Below are 24,799 nucleotides of genomic sequence, written 5' to 3'. Positions count from 1 at the left end.
GATCATCTCTGAAATCAGATTAAATATTTTTAAATGTGTATTTAGTTTTGATTATGAGCTTTGATTGATTGGATACAAGTATAAACCCTCTGATGATGTTCATTATATTAATTGGATATTGCAAAATGTCAGTTATTACGAGCCTTGACTTGTCTGAGCCTGAACTATTAGCCTATCTCCTAAGGATATCTGTGGACAGGATGCTAGTCTATTAAATTATGATATAGATTAATGGAATTGTACATTTCTTGATTTTAAGCTTGAAACTTCTTGAATTTGATTTGATAAATGTTTTGGATATTGCTAAATTTAATGTGATTGAATTAAATTGGATACACGTGGCCAAATATATTGGCACTTGCACTTTTCTTAAATAATTCCCTATTTCTTCTAAATTAAGTTACAATTTTTTTTTAAAAATGTTTGTTCTTCACACATTGTTATTGGATTTTCAACATTGCAGAACCACATATTTTTCTCTGAATAGAAATAAAATGTGCAACACCTTCGCCATTAGTGAACGTTCATTTAAGCACGAGGGGGTGTGGTATATGGGCAATATACATTTACGTCATTTAACAGATGCTCTTATCCAGAGTGACTTACAGGAGTAATTAGGGTTAAGTGCCTTGCTCAAGGGCACATCAACAGACGTTTCACCTAGTTGGCTCGGGGATTAGAACCAGCGACCTTTCAGTTACTGGCACAACGCTCTTAACCACTAAGCTACCTGCCGCCCCTGAATATACCAAGGCTAAGGGCTGTTCTTAAGCACAACGCAACGCGGAGTGCCTGGATACAGCCCTTAGCCGTGGTATATTGGCCATATACCACAAACCCCAGAGGTGCCTTATATACAACGGCTGTCAGCCAATCAGAATTCAGGGCTCAAACCAACCAGTTTATAATATATACTTATACCATGGCATTGTTGAATACTCCTTTCTGATTGGCTTGAAGGGCATTCTAGGGATGTGCATTAATTCCCTATAAAATATGGTATACTTGCATGGTAGAATTCAATGGCGATTGTTCATTTTTACATGTTTTCTTTGAGCTGCTTTTGAAAGCAAAAGCCGAATTGAAAACAGTATTGGTATTTTCATAATAGCAAGCTAGGACTGATGGTTTGGTTAGCCAAACTAGCAAGTCTGTTTGTTTGGTTACCACGGTAACTACTGTAGCTATCTAGTAAACATGCTAGCTACTTCAGTGGATGTTGAACACATTTCTACCGGCAAATGAACACATGTCTTGTGGCAAATGTGTTAAATTATAGCCATGTATAAAGGGATAATCAACTCGGGGCTCTGTGTCTTCTCTGGAAAATAATGCAACAAAACTAGCCCATCGTGGAACACACCTTACACGTTGTTCATTATTTTCCAGAGAACGCATAGCCCTTCGTTGATTATCCGTTACGTATTTTTACGTGTAGGAGAATTAGAGACCTAGGGTGCATATTTTGATATTATCTGTTTATTTTACTGAATGAATAAGAAATTGGCTTGAATGCGGATGTGTAGTACATGTAAAGTTTGTTTTATATTCTCACTTGACTAATCAATCAACACATTCTTCTCTTTGTACGTCTCAATGTAATATTATTATTTAATGAAAGAAATTAAAAATACACTTTTTGTAAAAAATAAAATAAAAGCATTTCCCTCAAATGCGTTTCCCCACTACCGTCAGCAGATGGCTATGTGTGTCTTTCAGACGACGCTGTTATTGTGACGTATAATCTAGTGGACGGGACGCTTCTTCAACAACACCAAGTCAGCCACGGAGATGCAGCCTCTTCAGTAGCTTGCTAGCCAACATAGCCGAAACATTGGAGGTCTTTAGACGCTTTCTGTGTATATTTGCCTCTGTGTTTTAAACAAACTTCTTTCGTTTATAGTAGCTAGATACCCCATTAAATGGCATATTTACGTTGTTAATCAGGTAGCTAGCTGGCTTGCTAAGTTAGCTTAGCACCAGTCTAGTTGTTAATGCTAACTAGCTAGCTAAAATCCCCAACCATGAGCTCACTAAGATACTCCCCCCCTGCTAAAGAAGATGAGGACTGCTGGACAGAGAAAGAATCTCTGGAGCTGAACATTGTCGTAAAAGAAGAAGATGATGATATTACAGTAAAAGCAGAGGAAGAAGCTTTCAGAATGGAAGAGGAGGCTATCAGTATCACATTAAAAGAAGAGGAGGATGTTACAGTGAAAGAAGAGAAAGAACCTTTTGGAGTGAAAGAGGAAGAGGGGGTGGAGGCTGTCATAGTGGAAGAGGAGGAGGTAGAAGCTTTCAGAATTAAAAAGGAGAAAGAGGGGGCTATCACATTGAAAGAAAAAGAGGAAGATGTTCTAGTGAAAGAAGAGAAAGAACCTTTAGGATTGAAAGAGGACGAGGGGCTGGAGGCTGTCATAGTGGAAGAGGAGGAGGTAGAAGCTTTCAGAATTAGAAAGGAGAAAGAGGGGGCTATCACATTGAAAGAAAAAGAGGAGGGTGTTCCAGTGAAAGAAGAGAAAGAACCTTTAAGAGTGAAAGAAGAAGAGGGGGTGGAGGCTGTCATAGTGGAAGAGGAGGAGGTAGAAGCTTTCAGAATTAAAAATGAGAAAGAGGGGGATATCACATTGAAAGAAAAAGAAGAGGATGTTCTAGTGAAAGAAGAGAAAGAACCTTTAAGAGTGAAAGAAGAAGAGGGGGTGGAGCCTGTCATAGTGGAAGAGGAGGAGGTAGAAGCTTTCAGAATTAAAAAGGAGAAAGAGGGGGCTATCACATTGAAAGAAAAAGAGGTGGATGTTCTAGTGAAAGAAGAGAAAGAACATTTAGGAGTGAAAGCAGGAGAGGGGGCTATCTTAAGAAAAGAGGAAGAAGACGTTTTGGGAGTGAAAGACGTGGAAGGAGAGGAGACTGAAGATCTGATTAACACCAGTGAGTAGTCAGTCTGCAGTTGTTGTACTAATGTGTCGTTTTAAAGAGGTATTCTAAAGTTCTACACTTGAATATGTTGTTCTGTACTGTAGGAATTGTTAATGAAGGGGAAATCTGCGTTTGGTACATGCATTTTTTTATTTTTAAATTAATTATATACATCACCAGTCAAATGTTTAGACACACCTACTCATTCAAGGGTTTTTCTTTATTTTTACAATTGTTTACATTGTAGAATGATAGTGAAGACATCAAAACTATGAAATAACACATGGAATCATGTAGTAACCAAAAAGGTTTTAAACAAATCAAAATATATTTTATATTTGAGATTCTTCAAATAGCCACCCTTTGCCTTGATGACAGCTTTGATCACTCTTGGGATTCTCTCAACCAGCTTCACCTGGAATGCTTTTTCAACAGTCTTGAAGGAGTTCCTATATATGCTGAGCACTTGTTGGCTGCTTTTCCTTCACTCTGCGGTCCAACTCATCCCAAACCATCTCAATTTGTTTGAGGTCAGAGGATTGTGGAGGCCAGGTCATCTCCCGAGTGGCGCAGTGGTCTAAGGCACTGCATCGCAGTGCTAGCTGTGCCACTAGAGATCCTGGTTCGAATCCAGGCTCTGTCGTAGCCGGCCGCGACCGGGAGACCCATGGGGCGGCGCACAATTGGCCCAGGGTAGGGGAGGGAATGGCCGGCAGGGGATGTAGCTCAGTTGGTAGAGCATGGCGTTTGCAACGCCAGGATTGTGGGTTCGATAAAATAATGTATGTGCTAACTGTAAGTCGCTCTGGATAAGAGCGTCTGCTAAATGACTAAAATGTAAATGTATCTGATGCACTCCATCACTCTCCTTCTTGGTAAAATAGCCCTTACACAGCTGGAGATGTGTTGGGTCATTGTCCTGTTGAGAAACAAATGCTAGTCCCGCTAAGCCCAAACCAGGTGGGATGGCGTATCGCTGCAAAATGCTGTGGTAGCCATGCTGGTTAAGTGTGCCTTGAATTCTAAATAAATAACAGTGTCACCAGAAAATCACCCCCACACCATAACAGCTCCTACTCCATGCTTTACGGTGGGAAATACAAATGCGGAGATCATCCGTTCACCGACACTGCGTCTCACAAAGACACTGCGGTTGGAACCAAAAATCTAAAATATGGACTCCAGACCAAAGGACATATTTCCACCGGTCTAATGTCCATTGCTCGTGTTTCTTGACCCAAGCAAGTCTCTTCTTATTATTGGTGTCCTTTAGTAGTGGTTTCTTTGCAGCAATTCAACCATGAAGGCCTGATTCACACAGTCTCCTCTGAACAGTTGATGTTGAGATGTCTGTTATTTCAACTCTGTGAAACATTTATTTGGGTTGCAATTTCTGATGCTGGTAACACTAATGAACTTATCCTCTGCAGCAAAGCCAGTTTCATCATAGCGCTTGATGGGTTTTGCGACTGCACTTGACATTTTCCGTATTGACTGACCTTCATGTCTTTAAGTAATGATGGACTGTCGTTTCTCTTTGCTTATTTGAGCTGTTCTTGCCATAATATGGACTTGGTCTTTTACCAAATAGGGCTATCTTCTGTATACCCTGCTACCTTGTCACAACACAACTGATTGGCTCAAGAAGGAAAGAAATTCCACAAATTAACTTTTAACAAGGCACACCTGTTAATTGAAATGCATCTGGTTATGAAGCTGGTTGAGAGAATGCCAAGGGTGTGCAAAGCTGTCATCAAGGCAAAGGGTGGCTATTTGAAGAATCTCAAATATAAAATATATTTAGATTAGTTTAAAACTTTTTTGGTTACTACATGATTCCATATGTATTATTTCATAGTTTTGATGTCTTCACTATTATTCTACAATGTAAAAAAAATAGTAAAAATAAAGAAAAACCCTTGAAAGAGTAGGTGTATCCAAACTTTTGACTGGGACTGTATAGGCCTGGCCAAATGGTTACTTCAACTGTCATACCCCATCAGAACCCACAATATAAGCTTGTTTTACTCCATTAACACTAGGCTATATCCTCAAAACATGGAGGTAGTTCCATTAGGCTGAAGTCAAGATGATGAGCCATGATATCGTTATTAAAATCGCTATAGAATATTATTATTATTGTTATTATGTTGGGCCAACTTTTAGAATTTTGAATATTGTTCTAATTCTAGACATTGATTAAATGTAGACCACTTTGAAATACATAACATTTAGGAAAATCATCAAGGATAACACAATAAAACTCAAAAACGTATTTCCATTGTGGTCCTTTTGGGGGTACAGCAAGATTAAGCTTACTACAAGCTCTACGCAGACGCAAGATTCGGAGTGTTGCAATGTTTTTCTTCACAAATCCACTCTGGCATTCAACATACTTTTTTACTACCTGAAAATTGAGACACGCAGTATCATTCCATCCGCAACTGTGGGGGCAGTGTTGTCACTTGACTCAACATCAGACTGTTACCATGGTTACTCCATGGATTTTCAGTCTGACCGAAGTTGCCCTAAAAAAGACACAATAGTCTCTACAAGCCAGAATGTTGAATAAAATGATATTTACACGTACTTTACCGGTTGTGCATGCTGTTGGTCCTTTTGGCGGTAGGAGGTGGAGATAGGGTATCCACAGGAAAGTGTTGTTTACCCACATTTTTACGGTGCCGGTAGGTTCTGTTGCTTATATTTTCAATCTCTTGACGCATCGCACGTGATGCACAATATGTAAGCAATAGCCAAATGTAACCGAATGTAGTCAACCGAGGCACGTTTCCTCGCAATCAGCTGGAAGTGCCTCATGTGTAACTCAGTTGGTAGAGCATGGCGCTTGCAATGCCAGGGTTGTGGGTTTGTTTCCCACGGGGGTCCAGTATGAAAATATATGCACTCACTAACTGTAAGTTGCTCTGGATAAGAGCGTCTGCTAAATGACTAAAATGTAAAATGTAAGTGTTTGCTGTTCGTTCTGTGGTTCAATTAGGCTCGGCCATATTGTGCAAGTGTCTGTCACGTGCGAATTGCATCAGTATTGAAAATAAATACAAACCGATATACAGATCAGGTCGGGTTGATAACACTTCCCTGTGGATATTTTGTATCAGATTACCCCCGAAATAGGGACAAATAGGTAGACAACAGGTAAAGTAAGTTGAAATGAAGTTCGTTCAACATTCTGACTTGAAATGGGACTGTTCGGGAATGCTGAGCCTACAGAGACGAGTGTGTAAATATTTCACTTTCAGATTCTAAAAGAGGCATTATTGTCGCTTGGTTCCTTGATCTGATGTATAGGCTGTTCATAGGTTGCACCTCCGTCACTCGGTCGCGTCATGCCATTGTTATGAACGTTCTCAAGCCGCCCTCTATTGGGCGCCATAGTGGTGCCCTAAAGTGGTGATAAGCCCAGTCATTCTGGATTGAGGCTAACTACTGTTTAGTCTAAATTACACTATAGTGCCTGGAAATACGATGACATTGCTGAAATAGTAGTCAAATATTTAGTCGGAAACAACTTTGCCAGCATTATCATGTCGTCAAATTGACTTTAGACAGATGGCAATCTTGTCATTAGCTAGCAAAGCTAGTCAAAAATTGCTAGCAATGCTAACATTAGTTAGATAAAATCTGGTGGCCTCCCCTCAATGTTAGGTAGCTAACTAACGTTATACTGCATCTAAAGTCAATCGGGTGACATCAAAATGACAAAAGGTATTCCTACTAATTATTTGCCTACTTTTGAATGTAATTTTATTTCTAAGCCACTGTAATGCACTTTAGACCAAATCTTCATCAGAGCCCAGTGAGGATGCATTGAGTAGAATGTTCAGTCAGGCTTCAGTTCAAAACCAATATTGTGACAACATGCAACCCATGAATATAGGCTATTCATCAAAGTAGTCTATTTTGCAGTCAATAGGTATTCAAAGGCACCTATTGGTAGATGGGTAAAGATAAAAAAATAAACATACACTGAATATCCGTTTGAGCATGGTGATGTTATTAATTACACTTTTGGATGGTGTATCAAAACACCCAGTCACATTTTTACATTTACATTTCAGTCATTTAGCAGACGCTCTTATCCAGAGCGACTTACAGTTAGTGAGTGCATACATTTTTCATACTGGCCCCCCGTGGGAATCGAACCCACAACCCTGGCGTTGCAAGCGCCATGCTCTACCAACTGAGCTACACGGGGCCCAGTCACAACAAAGATACAGACGTCCTTCCTAACTCAGTTACCTGAGAGGAAGGAAACCGCTGAGGGATTTCACCATGAGGCCAATGGTGACTTTAAAACATTTACAGAGTTTAATTGCTGTGATAGGAGAAAACTGAGGATGGATCAACAACATTGTAGGTACTCCACAATACTAACCTAATTGACAGAGTTGAAAAGAAGGAAACCTGTACAGAATAAAAATATTCGAAAACATGTATCCTGTTTGCAACAAGTCACTAAAGTAATACTGCAAAAAATTTGGCTAAGCAATTAACTTTTTGTCCTGAATACAAAGTGTTATGTTTGGGGCAAATCCAATACAACACATTACTGAGTACCACTCTCCATATTTTCAAGCATAGTGGTGGCTGCATCATGTTATGGGTATGCTAGTGCAAATAGTCCGGGTAGCCATGATTAGCTGTTCAGGAGTCTTATGGCTTGGGGGTAGAAGCTGTTGAGAAGTCTTTTGGACCTAGACTTGGCACTCCGGTAACTCTTGCCGTGCGGTAGCAGAGAGAACAGTCTATGACTAGGGTGGCTGGAGTCTTTGACAATTTTGAGGGTCTTCCTCTGACACCGCTTGGTATAGAGGTCCTGGATGGCAGGAAGCTTGGCCCCAGTGATGTACTGGGCCGTACGCACTACCCTCTGTAGTGCCTTGCGGTCGGAGGCCAAGCAGTTGCCATACCAGGCGGTGATGCAACCAGTCAGGATGCTCTCGATGGTGCAGCTGTATAATTTTTTGAGGATCTGAGGACCCATGCCAAATCTTTTCAGTCTCCTGAGGGGGAATAGGCTTTGTCGTGCCCTCTTCACGACTGTCTTGGTGTGTTTGGACCATGATAGTTTGTTGGTGATGTGGACACCAAGGAACTTGAAGCTTGAATGGGGGCGTGCTCAGTCCTATTTTTTTTTGTTGTGGAAAGCTCTTAAAGACTTACCCAGAAAGACTCACAGCTGTAATCGCTGCCAATGTGCTTCTACAAAGTATTGTCTCAGGGGTGTGAATACTTATGTAAATGAGATTACTGTATTTAATTTCTTTAAAAAAAAAAAAAAATTGTGAGAAAAATATATATTTTCCGTTTTGAATTCAGGCTGTATCACAACAAAATTTAGAATAAGTCAAGGGGCATGAATATTTTATGAAGTCACTGTATTTTGTTTTGAAGTAATATCAAGTAATTACAGGCTATTACAAAATGGTAGAACCTGCTGTAGCAAACTAGCTAGCCATGTGTTTTTTTCTCTGTGACCAAAACATAATGCCGTTCTATTTTTAGCTGATATGGGAATGAATACACAAGCAGCATATCAAACTGGGATGATGTTTTAGGTTACACCGGCAAGTATAAGAATATTTGCCATGTCATAGTTTTTCATTATAAATCTGATTATTTCACATGGAGATGTGGGAAGCTAAAAAGGATAGGTAGCTTCCTATGTTTTTAGCCAGACTAAAGCCAGCTAGCCAGGCTGCCAGTTAGTTATTACTAGCAAGAGAAGGCGACTCTTCTTGCTTTCACAAAATGAAAAGACAAAAATAGTTGTTTTGCTATTGCACCCTTGTGAATGGGAGTGGGACCGGTGAGGATATCATGTTACCAAAAGGTGTCCGCTACTCCAAAAATCCCACTCCACCCACATGCATGCACACACATAGATCAACAGAGTGAAGCTTGTAGTAACCTTTAGGCAGCAATGGTAGTGGCTATTAACAATGACAGACAAAATGTTTGTTTGTTTCATAAAATGAGCTAATAGTAGTGTTCCATTTCCATAATAAACAACAGTGGACAGGTACATCACCCTTGTCTAATTTACCACTAATATATATAAAACGATCCTTAATATATACAAGACAATCACAATATAATACATAATAGGCACCAAAAGTCAGCCCATATGCTATCCCAAGCATTTTCTTCTCACCCACATACTGTAGTCTTACGGCTCACTTTTGAGACATGCTACTATTTAGCTATTTTTTCAGAACTTGAAATCGACTATGGAGGTTATGAATTTGAAGTTCTTTGGAAGACTATTCCAAAGAATGGCAGCTGAGTACAAAAAGGTGTCTTTCCCCATACCACTCGCAAATATGAGAAGAACAATGTCGGTTTCACACCCTCTAGTGGAATAGGCTAGCTATGGTTATCCCTGACAAAGTTAAAGTAGTTACATACAGTGCATTCGGGAAAGTATTCAGACCCATTGACTTTTTCAACATTTTGTTATGTTATAGCCTTTTTTTTATATGCCATTTAGCAGACGCTTTTATCCAAAGTGACTTACAGTCATGCGTGCATACATTTTTGTGTATGGGTGGTCCCGGGGATCGAACCCACTACCTTGGCGTTACAAGCGCCGTGCTCTACCAGCTGAGCTACAGAGGACCACATGTATTTTCCTTATCAATCTACACACAATGCCCCATAATGACAAAGCAAAAACAGGTTTTTATAATTTATTAAAAATACAAAACTGAAATATAACATTTACATAAGTATTCGGACCCTTTACTCAGTACTTTGTTGAAGCACCTTTGGCAGCGATTACAGCCTCGAGTCTTCTTGGGTATGACGCCTCAAGCGTATTTGGGGTGTTTCTCCCATTCTTCCCTGCAGATCCTCTCAAGCTCAAGGTTGGATGGGGAGCGTCGCTGCACAGCTATTTTCAGGTCTCTCTAGAGATGTTCAAGTCCGGGCTCTGGCTGGGCCACTCAATGACATTCAGAGACTTGTCCCGAAGCCACTCCTGCATTGTCTTGGTTGTGTGCTTAGGGTCATTGCCCTGTTGGAAGGTGAACCTTCGCCCCAGTCTGAGGTCCTGAGCGCTCTGGAGCAGGTTTTCATCGAGTATCTCTCTGTACTTTGCTCCGTTCGTCTTTTCCTCGATCCTGACTAGTCTCCCAGTCCCTGCCGCTGAAAAACATCCCCACAGCATGATGCTGCCACCAGCATGCTACACCATAGGGATGGTGCCAGGGGTCCTCCAGACGTGATGCTTGGCATTCAGGCCAAAGAGTTCAATCTTGGTTTCATCAGACCAGAGAATCTTGTTTCTCATGGTCTGAGAGTCCTTTAGGTGCCTTTTGACAAAATCCAAGCAGGCTGTCATGTGCCTTTTTACTGAGGAGTGGCTTCCGTCTGGCCACTCTACCATAAAGTCCTGATTGTTGGAGTGCTGCAGAGATGGTTGTCCTTCTGGAAGGTTCTCCCATCTCCACAGAGGAACTCTAGAGCTCTGTCAGAGTGACCATCGGGTTCTTGGTCACCTCCCTGACCAAGGCCCTTCTTCCCCGATTGCTCAGTTTGGCCGGGCGGCCTGCTCTAGGAAGAGTCTTGGTGGTTCCAAACTTCTTCCATTTAAGAGTGATGGAGGCCACTGTGTTCTTGGGGACCTTCAATGCTGCAGACATTTTTTGGTACCCTTCCCCAGATCTGTGCCTCGATACAATCCTTGTCTGAGCTCTACAGACAATTCCTTCGACCTCATGGCTTGGTGTCTGCTCTGACATGCACAAAAATCCAAAAAATCACATTGTATGATTTTTAAGTAATTCATTTGCATTTTATTGCATGACATAAGTATTTGATACATCAGAAAAGCAGAACTTAATATTTGATACAGAAACCTTTGTTTGCAATTACAGAGATCATACGTTTCCTGTAGGTCTCGACCAGGTTTGCACACACTGCAGCAGGGATTTTGGCCCACTCCTCCATACAGACCTTCTCCAGATCCTTCAGGTTTCGGGGCTGTCGCTGGGCAATACGGACTTTCAGCTCCCTCCAAAGATGTTCTAATGGGTTCAGGTCTGGAGACTGGCTAGGCTACTCCAGGACCTTGAGATGCTTCTTACGGAGCCACTCCTTAGTTGCCCTGGCTGTGTGTTTCGGGTCGTTGTAATGCTGGAAGACCCAGCCACGACCCATCTTCAATGCTCTTACTGAGGGAAGGAGGTTGTTGGCCAAGATCTCGCGATACATGGCCCCATCCATCCTCCCCTCAATACGGTGCAGTCGTCCTGTCCTTCTTCTTCCTCCAAACACTGCGAGTGGAGTTTAGACCAAAAAGCTCTATTTTTGTCTCATCAGACCACATGACCTTCTCCCATTCCTCCTCTGGATCATCCAGATGGTAATTGGCAAACTTCAGACGGGCCTGGCCATGCGCTGGCTTGAGCAGGGGGACCTTGCGTGCGCTGCAGGATTTTCATCCATGACGGCGTAGTGTGTTACTAATGGTTTTCTTTGAGACTGTGGTCCCAGCTCTCTTCAGGTCATTGACCAGGTCCTGCTGTGTAGTTATGGGCTGATCCCTCACCTTCCTCATGATCATTGATGCCCCATGAGGTGAGATCTTGCATGGAGCCCCAGACCGAGTGTGATTGACCGTCAACTTGAACTTCTTCCATTTTCTAATAATTGCGCCAACAGTTGTTGCCTTCTCACCAAGCTGCTTGCCTATTGTCCTGTAGCCCAACCCAGCCTTGTGCAGGTCTACAATTTTATCCCTGATGTCCTTACACAGCTATCTGGTCTTGGCCATTGTGGAGAGGTTGGAGTCTGTTTGATTGAGTTTGTGGACAGGTGTCTTTTATACAGGTAACGAGTTCAAACAGGTGCAGTTAATACAGGTAATGAGTGGAGAACCGGAGGGTTTCTTAAGGAAAAACGAACAGGTCTGTGAGAGCTGGAATTCTTACTGGTTGGTAGGTGATCAAATACTTATGTCATGCAATAAAATGCAAATGAATTACTTAAAAATCATACAATGTGATTTTCTGGATTTCTGTTTTAGATTCCGTCTCTCACAGTTGAAGTGTACCTATGATAAAAATTACAGACCTCTACATGCTTTGTAAGTAGGAAAACCTGCAAAATCGGCAGTGTATCAAATACTTGTTCTCCCCACTGTATATACAGCGAGGGAAAAAAGTATTTGATCCCCTGCTGATTTTGTACGTTTGCCCACTGACAAAGACATGATCAGTCTATAATTTTAATGGTAGGTTTATTTGAACAGTGAGAGACAGAATAACAACAACAAAAATCCAGAAAAACTTATGTCAAAAATGTTATTAATTGATTTGCATTTTAATGAGGGGAAATAAGTATTTGACCCCTCTGCAAAACATGACTTAGTACTTGGTGGCAAAACCCTTGTTGGCAATCACAGAGGTCAGACGTTTCTTGTAGTTGGCCACCAGGTTTGCACACATCTCAGGAGGGATTTTGTCCCACTCCTCTTTGCAGATCTTCTCCAAGTCATTAAGGTTTCGAGGCTGACGTTTGGCAACTCGAACCTTCAGCTCCCTCCACAGATTTTCTATGGGATTAAGGTCCGGAGACTGGCTAGGCCACTCCAGGACCTTAATGTGCTTCTTCTTGAGCCACTCCTTTGTTGTCTTGGCCGTGTGTTTTGGGTCATTGTCATACTGGAATACCCATCCACGACCCATTTTCAATGCCCTGGCTGAGGGAAGGAGGTTCTCACCCAAGATTTGATGGTACATGGCCCCGTCCATCATCCCTTTGATGCGGTGAAGTTGTCCTGTCCCCTTAGCAGAAAAACACCCCCAAAGCATAATGTTTCCACCTCCATGTTTGACGGTGGGGATGGTGTTCTTGGGGTCATAGGCAGCATTCCTCCTCCTCCAAACACGCCGAGTTGAGTTGATGCCAAAGAGCTCGATTTTGGTCTCATCAGACCACAACACTTTCACCCAGTTCTCCTCTGAATCATTCAGATGTTCATTGGCAAACTTCAGACGGGCCTGTATATGTGTTTTGTTGAGCAGGGGGACCTTGCGGGCGCTGCAGGATTTCAGTCCTTCACGGCATAGTGTGTTACCAATTGTTTTCTTGGTGATTATGGTCCCAGCTGCCTTGAGATCATTGACAAGATCCTCCCGTGTAGTTCTGGGCTGATTCCTCACCGTTCTCATGATTATTGCAACTCCACGAGGTGAGATCTTGCATGGAGCCCCAGGCCGAGGGAGATTGACAGTTATTTTGTGTTTCTTCCATTTGCAAATAATCGCACCAACTGTTGTCACCTTCTCACCAAGCTGCTTGGCGATGGTCTTGTAGCCCATTCCAGCCTTGTGTAGGTCTACATCTTGTCCCTGACATCCTTGGAGAGTTCTTTGGTCTTGGCCATGGTGGATAGTTTGGATTCTGATTGATTGATTGATTCTGTGGACAGGTGTCTTTTATACAGGTAACAAGCTGAGATTAGGAGCACTCCCTTAAAGAGTGTGCTCCTAATCTCAGCTCGTTACCTGTATAATAGACACCCGGGAGCCAGAAATCTTTTTGATTGAGAGGGGGTCAAATACTTATTTCCCTCCATTAAAATGCAAATCAATTTCTAACATTTTTCACATGAGATTTTCTGGATTTTTTTGTTGTTATTCTGTCTCTCACTGTTCAAATAAACCTACCATTAAAATTATAGACTGATCATTTCTTTGTCAGTGGGCAAACGTACAAAATCAGCAGGGGATCAAATACTTTTTTCCCTCACTGTAGACAGGTGTGTGCCTTTCCAAATCATGTCCAATCAAGTTGTAGAAACATCTCAAGGATGATAAATGGAAACAGGATGCACCTGAACTCGAGTCTCATGGCAAAGGGTCTGAATACTTACGTAAATAAGGTATTTCTGTTTTTTATTTTTAATACATGTGCAAACATTTCTAAAAAAACTGTTTTCGCTTTGTCATTATATGGGGTATTGTGTGTAGATTGATGAGGATTTGTATTTATTTAATCCTAATTAAAGGCTGTAATGTAACAATGTGGAAAAAGGGAAGCGGTCTGAATACTTTCCGAATGCACTGTATACCTCACTTGCCACCCGTAATAAGATTGTAATTTGTATGTTAACAAAGTATATTAGAATGTTCATCTGACTCCATAAAGATGATTTAGCAATATATACGGTAATATACTGTAGTTGAGTTACAGTAACAGGTTATCAGGAAAGGACTAAGAATTTTCTATATCAAAAGCAAATATTTTATTAACATTGTAAAATGAATTGATTCACATACAAGGCATAAACTTAAGTTACAAGGCAATACTAGCATTAACAAAACATTAAGTATCTAATTATCAGAGAGGGATAGAGAGACAAATAAACATGGCTTGTGCCATGGCCCATAGCTCATGGTAGAGAGGGAGAAGACAGAGAGTGTATCTCACTACAGCAGGTCAGGAACAAAGATAAAAAAAAAGAGACAATGAATCTGAGATCCTTTTATAATATCTGACTGTTTGGAATCCAAATCTGAGTTGTTGACCAGTAGCATTACTGTTCAGTTAACCTCCAATCACATCATCAGACCTACAGGATGTAAAGACAACTGCACCACTTGCTTCACAGAGGTGTGATGAAATGGGGGATGTGGAGAGCAACACAGAGACGGCTAAATTCCTGAGAAGACAATAAAACCTTTTGCGTAGTGTTGATATAATTAAGTTTGGGTTTGGGCCGGCCTACACCACCCTTCTTATCCAGAAATTATGAAATTCTTGCCAGAAACCTGATTTTATGGTTAACTTTGGAGAAAACTTGTGCCATGCTCTCCCCTAGCACACATCCAATATAATTAACTGAGTCTTTAGCTGTGACTACTGTGTCACCTTTTACTTAAAGCCTACAACTCAGTTTCACTTTGGACCCGTACAAGATGTACTTTGTTTTTCCAAGGTGGAGTGACAGCTTAATGTCATGTATTCATTTACTGACATTCAGAAGTTGTGCACTCAATTACATTTTTGTCTTTGTGGGAAACCAACATTGCAGAATCATCTGCATAGAGCAAAAGGTCACATGTACAGGAACATGCAGATTTCACATCATTTATATACAATACAAATTAAAGTGGACCCAGCACACTCCCTTGGGGTACCCTGCAGTTCAATGTTTTGGGTTGAGAGAGGGTCCCATCCACATCCACTATCTGTTTTCTTCCTTGCAGATAAAGCTGTGGGCAATTCCATGGTAGATGTTTTACTTAAAATGTATGCCAAACAAAAACCATTGATTTCAAAGTTTAACAAACCATACAACTCTATGCACACTGACTACTTTAAAAAATGTACGCTGAACATTTTACAAAAACACATTTACTGGAAGAACTGTCCAGATGCAAAGTTTGGTAACAATTTCGGTAAAATCTCCCTCCAGATTTAAGATTCAAAGATGTCTGCAGAACAAATGGGGTGTCCACCTTGCACATGAGAAAATCACTTTTGGTTATTGAACTACAGTAAGTGAAGTGGATTTACACCCTGTAACAGAATTGCAGTAATGGAATTTCATCATGGGTCCCTGATCTGTACTACACAGAAATGCATAATTATGGATATGAATGTCATTCTCTTCCTGGTGACGTATCCTAAATAGGTACACAAAGGTAGAAATATGCAATATCCTCCTTTGCATATGTGGGTATTATTTCACACTGGCTATTATTTTAGGGAGTGGCTCCTTATCCGTTACCGGATCTTTTATTTCTGAAGCTCCGTATCCGTCAGTGTGCAAATTCTCGCAGTATCTCGCGGGAATTTGGGACTTCAGTCATCATGGCGAAACTGGATTAGATACAGCTAGTTCAGAGTTAAATGCCAAAAAGATGATATTCGCAATGTCACTAAGCAAAAATAAAATAAAATAAAACTGCAATTGCCACTACAATGTCAAAACATGATTTTCAGTACCATTTGCTTGATTTTGCGGACCCAAAACTATGGTGTATCATCATTAGCTAGCTATCTAATGTTAGCATCCTAGTGACGCTAGCGTTAGCTACCTAGCTAGCAAGCTCTAGTCTAGTCCAATGGAAACCGATGCAACCCTGCTGGCTACGTGGCTAGCTAGATGACCAGTGGTGACAGTGAGGTCCATATATGAGATTCAAGGCTCTAATAAGTGCCATCGTGCCGAAATAGCAAAGCAAATACAGTTTGATGACCTGGCCAAGTTAACTAGTAAGGTATACCAGTTATCAAAGAGGATGTTAGCTAGCTCTAGCTAGCTAACATAAGTATTCATACCCCTGAGTCAATACTTTGTAGAAGCACCTTTAGCAGCAATTACGACTGTGAGTGTTTCCGGGTAAGTCTCTAAGAGCTTTCCACACCTGGATTGTGCAACATTTGCCCATTATTCTTTTCAAAATTCCATAAACTCTGTCAAATTGGTTGTTGATCATTGCTAGACAACCATTTTAAGGTCTTGCCATAGATTTTCAAGCAGATTTAAGTCAAAATTGTAAATCGGCCACTCAGGAATATTCACTGTCTTCTTGGTAAGCAACTCCAGTGTGGATTTGGCCTTGTGTTTTAGGTTATTGTCCTGCTGAAAGGTGAATTAATCTGAGAGTGTTTGGTGGAAAGCAGACTGAACCAGATTTTCCTCTAGGATTTTGCCTGTGCTTAGCTCCATTCCATTTATTTTTTATCCTGAAAAACTCCACAGTCCTTAATGATTATAAACATACCCATAACATGATGCAGCCACCACTATGCTTGAAAATAAGGAGAGTGGTACTCAGTAATGTGTTGTATTGGATTTGCCCCAAACATAACACTTTGTATTCAGGACAAAACGTTAATTGCTTTGTCAAATTTTTTGCAGTATTACTTTAGTGCCTTGTTGCAAACAGGATGCATGTTTTGGAATATTTGTATTCTGTACAGGCTTCCTTCTTTTCACTCGGTCAATTATGTTAGTATTGTGAAGCAATTTGATCTGTGGGTATACGATGACACTTAGTGGTCGTATGGTTGATTTCCTCCTAACCATCATTTGTATCTCCCCCTCGCTATTCACTGTTTGTTGTGATCTTGTAGGTCCCTGAAAACAGACTCCACTTCTTTCCTGTGCAAGAACTACAAGCCAAATGTCAGAGAATTTGTGGACTAATATGCAATGTATTGAAATATATTTTATTGTATGCATTTTTTATGCAATAGTAAGATGTATAGCTAATGGAGATGACACATCTACTTAGCTACTTTACAGTTTACAACATGCTTGCTCATAGCTACAGTGCCTTCAGAAAGTATTCACACCCCTAGACTTTTTCCACATTTTGTTGTGTTACAGCCTGAATTTAAAATGGATTAAATTGTTGTTGTTTTTTATGTTACTGGCCTACACACAATAACCCATAATGTCAAAGTGGAATTATGTTTTTAGAAATGTTTACAAATTAATTAAAAATAAAAAGATTAAATGTCTTGAGTCAATAAGTTTTCAACCCTTTTGTTATGGCATGGCTAAATAAGTTCAGGAGTAAAAATGTGCTTAACAAGTCACAATAAGTTGCATGGACTCACTGTGTGCAATAATAGTGTTTTAACATTATTTTTAAAATACAACCCCCTCTCTGTACCCCACCAGATAATTTTAAGGTCCCTCAGTCGAGCAGTTTCAAGCACAGATTCAACCACAAAGACCAATGACGTTTTCCAATGGTTCGCAAAGAAGGGCACCTATTGGTAGATGGGTTAAAAAAAATAACAGAACATCCCTTTTGAGCATGGTGCCGTTATTAATTACACTTTGGATGGTGTATCAATATACCCAGTCACTAAAACGATACAGGCGCCTATCCTAACTCAGTTGCCGGAGAGGAAGGAAACCGCTCAGGAATTTCACCATAGTGAATGGTGATTTTAAAACATTTACAGAGTTTAATGGCTGTGATAGGAGATAACTGAGGATGGATCAACAACATAGTAGTTACTCCTCAATACTAACATAAATGACAGAGTGAAAAGAAGGAAGCCTGTACAGAATTAAAAAATATTCCAAAAACTTCATCCTGTTTGCAATAAGGCACTAAAGTAAAACTGCAAAAAGAAAATGCCCAGAGATGTATTTTTGTCCTGAATACAAAGTGTTATGTTTGGTGCAAATCCAATACAACACATCACTGAGTACCACTCTTCATATTTTCAAGCATGGTGGTGGCTGCATCATGTTATGGGTATACTTGTTATCGGCAAGGGAGTTTTTTTGGTTAAAGATAAAGGGAATAGAGCTAAGCACAGACAAAATCCTAGAGGAAAACTTGGTTCAGTCTACTCTGCAACAGACACTTGGAGACAAATTCACCTTTCAGCAGGACAATTACCTGAAACACAAGGCCAAATCTACACTGGCGTTGCTTACCAAGACGACATTGACATTTCCTGATTGGCCTAATTACAGTTTTGACTAAAATCTGCTTGAAAATCTATGGCAAGACTTGAAAATGTCTGTCTAGCAATGATTAACAACTAACTTGACAGAGTTTGAAGATTATTTTTAAATAATAATGGGCAAATATTGTACAATACAGGTGTGCAAAGATCTTAGAGACTTACCCAGAAAGACTCACAGCTGTAATCGCTGCCAAAGGTGATTCTAACATGTATTGACTCATGGGGTTGAATACTTATCTAATCAAGATATATTAGTGTTTTTAATTAAAAGAAAAGTAAAACATTTTCTTCCACTGACATTAGTGTTTTGTGTAGATCGTTGACAAAAAAATTACAATTAAATCAATTTTAATCCCACTTTGTAACACATCAAAATGTGAAGAAGTGAAGGGGTGTGAATACTTTCTGAAGGTACTGTAAGTTGAGTCGATGTCCGCGCCCCGCGGAAATCTAGTTAGCGTAATAATAAAAATCCCAATCAAAGTCTGTCTGTTTAAGCTATAGATATGTTTTTTTGCATGGGCTGCGTCTTAATCCACCGCGTCTGCCGAGGTCGGCCTTCCACATCTGCGGTGGAAGGTGGCAGAGCTACAGCGGTGTTTGTCAGACCAGGAGACATCCCGAAAATCGGTCTTCTCACGAAACGTCTGTAGCGTCCGAACAGTTTGGCCTATACAAGTTTTGCTCTACGACCCCCACAAGCGTCAGGGGACTCGTCTGAAGTCGGTACCGCCAATCTGTCAACTTCTGTCTGTAGCTTCTGAACAGTTTGGGCTAAACACTAATATGACCCCACCATCGAAAGGTGAGACTCTCACGAACACGTACATGTTGGTTTTGCTCTAGGTCACCCACAAGCCTCACAAGACTCGTCTGAAGGTAGCCTGGTATCATTAAAAAAATTATGGAAGTATACAGTTTATTAGGTACACCCATCTAGTACCGGGTCGGACCCCCCTTTGCCTCCAGAACAGCCTGAATTCTTCGGGGAATGGAAACGTTGCTCAATTGATATCAAGGGACCTAATGTGGGCCAGGAAAACATTCCCCACACCATTACACCACCAGCACCAGCCTGTATCGTTGACACCAGGCAGGATTGGGCCATGGACTCATGCTGTTTACGCCAAATCCTGACCCTGCCATCAGCATGACCCAACAGGAACCGGGATTCGTTGGACCAGGCGATGTTTTTCCATTCCTCAATTGTCCAGTGTTGGTGATTGCGTGCCCACTGGAGCCACTTCTTCTTGTTTTTAGCTGATAGGAGTGGAACCCTGTGTGGTCATCTGCTGCATTAGCCCATCCATGACAAGGACCAACAAGTTGTGCGTTCCGAGATGCCGTTCTGCACACCACTGTTGTACTGCACCGTTATTTGCCTGTTTGTGGCCGCCTGTTAGCTTGCACGATTCCTTTGTCCTCTCATCAACGAGCTGTTTTCGCCCACAAGACTGCCGTTAACTGGATGTTTTTTGTTTGTCGCACAATTCTCGGTAAGCCCCAAGGCACTGTTGTGCGTGAAAAGCCCAGGAGGCCGGCCGTTTCTGAGATAATGGAACCGTCGCGCCTGGCACTGACGATCATACCACACTCAGTTGCTTAGGTCACTCGTTTTGCCCATTCTAACATTCAATCGAACAGTAACTGAATGCCTCAATGCCTGTCTGCCTGCTTTATATAGCAAGCCACGGCCACGTGAGTTACTGTCTGTATATGGAAGTACTTTAGTGCCAATAAAACACCAGTCTCAACGTCAACAGTGAAGTGGCGACTCCGGGATGCTGACCTTCAAGGCAGAGTTGCAAAGAAAAAGCCATATCTATCATATAGATTGCAAAATAGTTGGGAAGAGATCTTTGATGTACCGATCCCATGGCATAGTGTTTATGAACTGACACGCAAAACGACACCGGATTCAAAAATTAGAATCTTTCAATTTAAATTATTATATAAAATCCTTGCTACCAATAGAATGTTATTTATATGGGGGATACAATCTTCCCAGCTCTGCAGATTTTGCTGTGAAGAGACGGAATCATTGGACCATTTGTTTTGGTTCTGTCCATTTGTAGCTTGTTTTTGGACACTGGTCCAGGAATGGCTAAAGGATTGCAATATTTACCTGGAACTAACCTTGCAGATAGCATTACTGGGTGATCTGAAAAGCCATAGTCAATCAATCAATAATATAATAATACTTTTAGCAAAGCTGTTTATTTTTAACTCTCAATCTGTAGAAGCAATGAGAATAGAAAGGTTCAGAACTTTTGTAAAACATCACAGTACGGTTGAAATATATATGGCAAATAGAAATCCGATATGGATGGTGTTAAGAGATAGATGGGAGGTATTGAATAGAGTTGAAGGATGGGACTAATAACAAATAACAACAAATAATAACAAAGATAGCTAATAATGTAAAGCATACTGTGTCCATAATAAGTATATAGGCTGTATGTTGGGAGCTTTTGGGAAAGAGCACAGTTAGAAAGATATGGCATATAGAAGCAAACCGGATGGACATCATGAAAACGATCGGAGAGGTTGAGAGTAGAAGTAGTTCAGGAGCAAAAAATAAATAAATAATAATAATAATAATAATAATGATATGTATGTATGTATGTATGTATGTATATGTATATATATATGTATATATATAATAGAATTATTGTAAAATTAACTGTGTCCATAAGGTGTAGATAGTAAGTATAGACCGGAAGTAGAGGCCTGGGAATTGTTGTTCACTAATTTACTCCAAGTAGGGAAAGGATGGTGGGGTTGAAAAGTAATAAAGGGGAGTATATATATAAAAAAAATATATATATATAAAAAAAAAAAAAAAAAAAAACATGGGGGATTGGAAGTGATGCAGACAATTACATTGATAGAAGATACAATCTATCTGCAATATTAAGCTGATCCATTCCCCAAAAAAAAAAAAAAAAAAAAAAAAAAAAAAAAAAAAAAAAGCCATATCTCAGACTGGCCAATAAAAATAAAAGATTAAGAAAGGCAGTCTGAGATATGGCTTTTTCTTTGCAACTCTGCCTAGAAGGTCAGCATCCCGGAGTCGCCTCTTCACTGTTGACGTTGAGACTGGTGTTTTGCGGGTACTATTTAATGAAGCTGCCAGTTGAGGACCTGTGAGTCGTCTGTTTTTCAAACTAGACACTCTAATGTATTTGTCCTCTTGCTCAGTTGTGCACCGGGGCCTCTCACTCCTCTTTCTATTCTGGTTAGAGCCAGTTTGCGCTGTTCTGTGAAGGGAGTAGTACACAGCGTTGTACGAGATCTTCAGTTTCTTGGCAATTTCTCGCATGGAATAGCCTTCTTTCTCAGAACAAGAATAGACTGACGAGTTTCAGAAGAAATGTATTTGTTTCTGGCCATTTTGAGCCTGTAATCGAACCCACAAATGCTGATGCTCCAGATACTCAACTAGTCTCAAGAAGGCCAGTTTTATTGCTTCTTTAATCTGCACAACAGTTTTCAGCTGTACTAACATAATTGCAAAAGGGTTTTCTAATGATCAATTAGCCTTTTAAAATTATAAACTTGGATTAGCAAACAGAATGTGCCATTGGAACACAGGACTGATGGTTGCTGATAATGGGCCTCTGTACGCCAATGTAGATATTCTATTAAAAATCAGCCGTTTCCAGCTACAATAGCCATTTACAACATTAACAATGTCTACACTGTATTTCTGATCAATTTGATGTTATTTTAATGGACAAAAAAATTGCTTTTCTTTCAAAAACAAGGACATTTCTAAATGACCCCAAACTTTTGAACGGTAGTGTAGTCCATATTTTAGAGCACACTATAAGGAGTATAATGACACCAAGAGGTTGTCTGTATCATGTACGGTTCACGGATCATAGTGTCTTACAGGAGGCATGTATATGTCTAAAAAGCAAACCCTGCCCATCCAGTGAACCAGGCCAGCTTAATCAAGTCCCCTCATGGTTAAAACCTTAATTTTGATCTCATGCATGGTCGGTCCTTGCATCCCTAGCTCTGTCTATGAATTTGAGGGGTTACATTTCTCAAACCCCATCTCACAGCTATGTACCAAAACAGAATGCAGAATGCCTCTAAGTCTAGTAGCCTACCAAATAACAATAATGTACACTTAAAATGTAGCCTATACTGACTAGGCTATTTATCCATTAGGCCTAATGAATGCATAACAACATTCAAGTTCAATCAAGTGTTTTTATTGGCCTACAAAGCTCTACAGCCACTCTGTGATTACACATTCTGCTCTTTTATTGATGGATCTAGTCTAGATTAAACCTCATAGGAAGACAGTTTTATCATGTGGCGGTTTCATTCAGATCTTTCTGCTTAACTAAATACTCTGTTTGTCTTTGGTAGGAGAGAGACCAGACTCTCACTCTGACAGCGGGAAGAGTCCTTCAGGGGAACCAGACCAAGAGACACCCAAACCAGCGAGACGACGTCAATGCTTCCAGTGCGGAAAGAGTTTTACCTGGATAGGAAGCCTGAAAAGGCATGAAAGAATACACACAGCAGGGAGGAAGACCTACCACTGCTCTCAGTGTGGAAAAAGTTTTACTCAGTTAGTGAGCCTGAAAATACACAAGAGAATACATACAGGAGAGAAGCCTTTCCAATGTTCCCACTGTGGAAAGAGTTATACCCGGATAGGGAGCCTGAAAAGGCATGAAGGAATACACACAGCAGGGAGGAAGACCTACCACTGCTCTCAGTGTGGAAAGAGTTTTACTGAGTTATGGAGCCTCAAAAAACATGAGAGAATACATACAGGAGAGAAGCCTTTCCTATGTTCCCAGTGTGGAAAGAGTTTTACCCAGATAGGGAGCCTAAAAGTGCACGAGAGGACACACACAGGAGTACAGCCTTTCCAGTGTTCCCACTGTGAAAAGAGTTATACCCGTTTAGGGAGCCTGAAAATGCATGAAGGAATACACACAGGAGAAATGGCCTACCACTGCTCCCAGTGTGGAAAGAGATTTGTACGATCACATGACCTAAAATCACATGAGAGGACACACACAGGAGAAAAGCCTTACCACTGCTCTCAATGTGGAAGGACATTTACCATTTTAGGGAACCTGAAAAGGCACGAAGGAATACACACAGGAGAAAAGCCCTACCAATGCTCCCAGTGTGGAAAGAGATTTTTACAATCACAGGACCTAAAATCGCATGGGAGGACACACACAGGAGAAAAGCCCTACCACTGCTCCCACTGTGGAAAGAGTTTTACTCAGTTAGGGAGCCTAAAAATACATAAGAGAATACACTCTGGAGAGAAGACATACCACTGCTCTCATTGTGAAAAGACATTTTCCCGGTCAGAGGACCTGAAATCACATGAGAGAATAGAGAGGCTGTGTTCTGACTTATGTTTTTGACTGAGAATTTGCATTTTTGTTTAGGCCACATTAAATCATATGGTTTATATGAAATCATATTGTTTTTTAATCTCTAGACATGATCATGTCTAAAATCAGATTAAATATTTTAAATGTGTATTTTGTTTTAACCCTTCGATGTTGTCATTATATTATTTGGATATTGCAAAATGTAAATGGTTATATACAGTAGATGGAGTTTTGCATTTATTGATTCTAACTTTGAAAACTAATTTGATTTGGATATTGCTAAATGAATTTGATTGGATATATGAATTGGATATTACAAAATGAATTTGATTATATGATTTGGATATTGCAAAATGTAAAGTATTAAATGGATGAATAAAATGTGCATTTCTAGATTCTAAACTTGAAACCTCTTGAATTTACTTGTTTTGTTTCATTTAGTTAATTTGTGTACTAGTCGTCAAGCTAAAGTTTTATGAAAATGTGTTGAGGTTGTTCTGAGATGATAATTTTATTGACAAGTTGTTGACATGAAAAACATTCACTACCTCATGAAATTTCCCATCAGTATTATTCTACCATGTCAGAAAAAACACAGGTGGGTCGTTCCACCAATTCAGTGGCTTTGGAGAAGTGTAACTTGGTTAGAAATATATATATATATATATATATATATATATATATATATATATATATATATATATATGTTTGATTTCACCTAATTTTAACGTTCTATCTTAAAGCATACCTGTTCAACTTCATAAAAAAAAAGTATTTTTCCCCCTTTAAGAGGTTAAATTTAAATACAAAATCACTATAGTAAGTGCCAAATAAAGTAACAGAGTTGACCGTAAAACCGGGTTGACGATTCCCCTTCTGACAGGGGGAATGGAAGCTTGTTGTGTGCAACAGGGAGTGGCAATTGAATGCAAGCTTCAAAAAACCAAAACATTCAAACGTTAAAACATTTCTAGCCTGTCTATCTATGGGTAACAGAGTTGTGTTATGCTCGACCCACTCAGTTTTCCACC

The 24,799-nt window shown here is 40.3% G+C and overlaps 1 protein-coding gene across 1 annotated transcript; it reads left to right on the top strand.

Moving 5' to 3' along the window:
• The first annotated feature begins 1,764 nt into the window (after positions 1-1,764).
• LOC121570662 (zinc finger protein 154) lies at positions 1,765-24,333 on the top strand. Its single transcript, XM_041882138.2, has 2 exons — positions 1,765-2,928; positions 22,774-24,333. Exons 1-2 carry the CDS (start codon positions 2,025-2,027, stop codon positions 23,796-23,798), a joined length of 1,929 nt encoding a protein of 642 aa, XP_041738072.1. The 5' UTR covers positions 1,765-2,024; the 3' UTR covers positions 23,799-24,333.
• Positions 24,334-24,799: the final 466 nt, after the last annotated feature.

The sequence above is a fragment of the Coregonus clupeaformis genome, chromosome 1 (genome assembly GCF_020615455.1).
Source record: "Coregonus clupeaformis isolate EN_2021a chromosome 1, ASM2061545v1, whole genome shotgun sequence".
Taxonomy (NCBI): Eukaryota; Metazoa; Chordata; class Actinopteri; order Salmoniformes; family Salmonidae; genus Coregonus; species Coregonus clupeaformis.
This window is presented reverse-complemented; position numbering and strand designations above follow the sequence as displayed.

Excerpts from the sequence above, each read along its gene's own strand:
- LOC121570662 (XM_041882138.2), top strand. The coding sequence starts at position 2,025 with ATGAGCTCACTAAGATACTCCCCCCCTGCTAAAGAAGATGAGGACTGC. Across the intron at positions 2,929-22,773 it reads TGAAGATCTGATTAACACCA|GAGAGAGACCAGACTCTCAC; the intron begins GTGAGTAGTCAG and ends TGTCTTTGGTAG.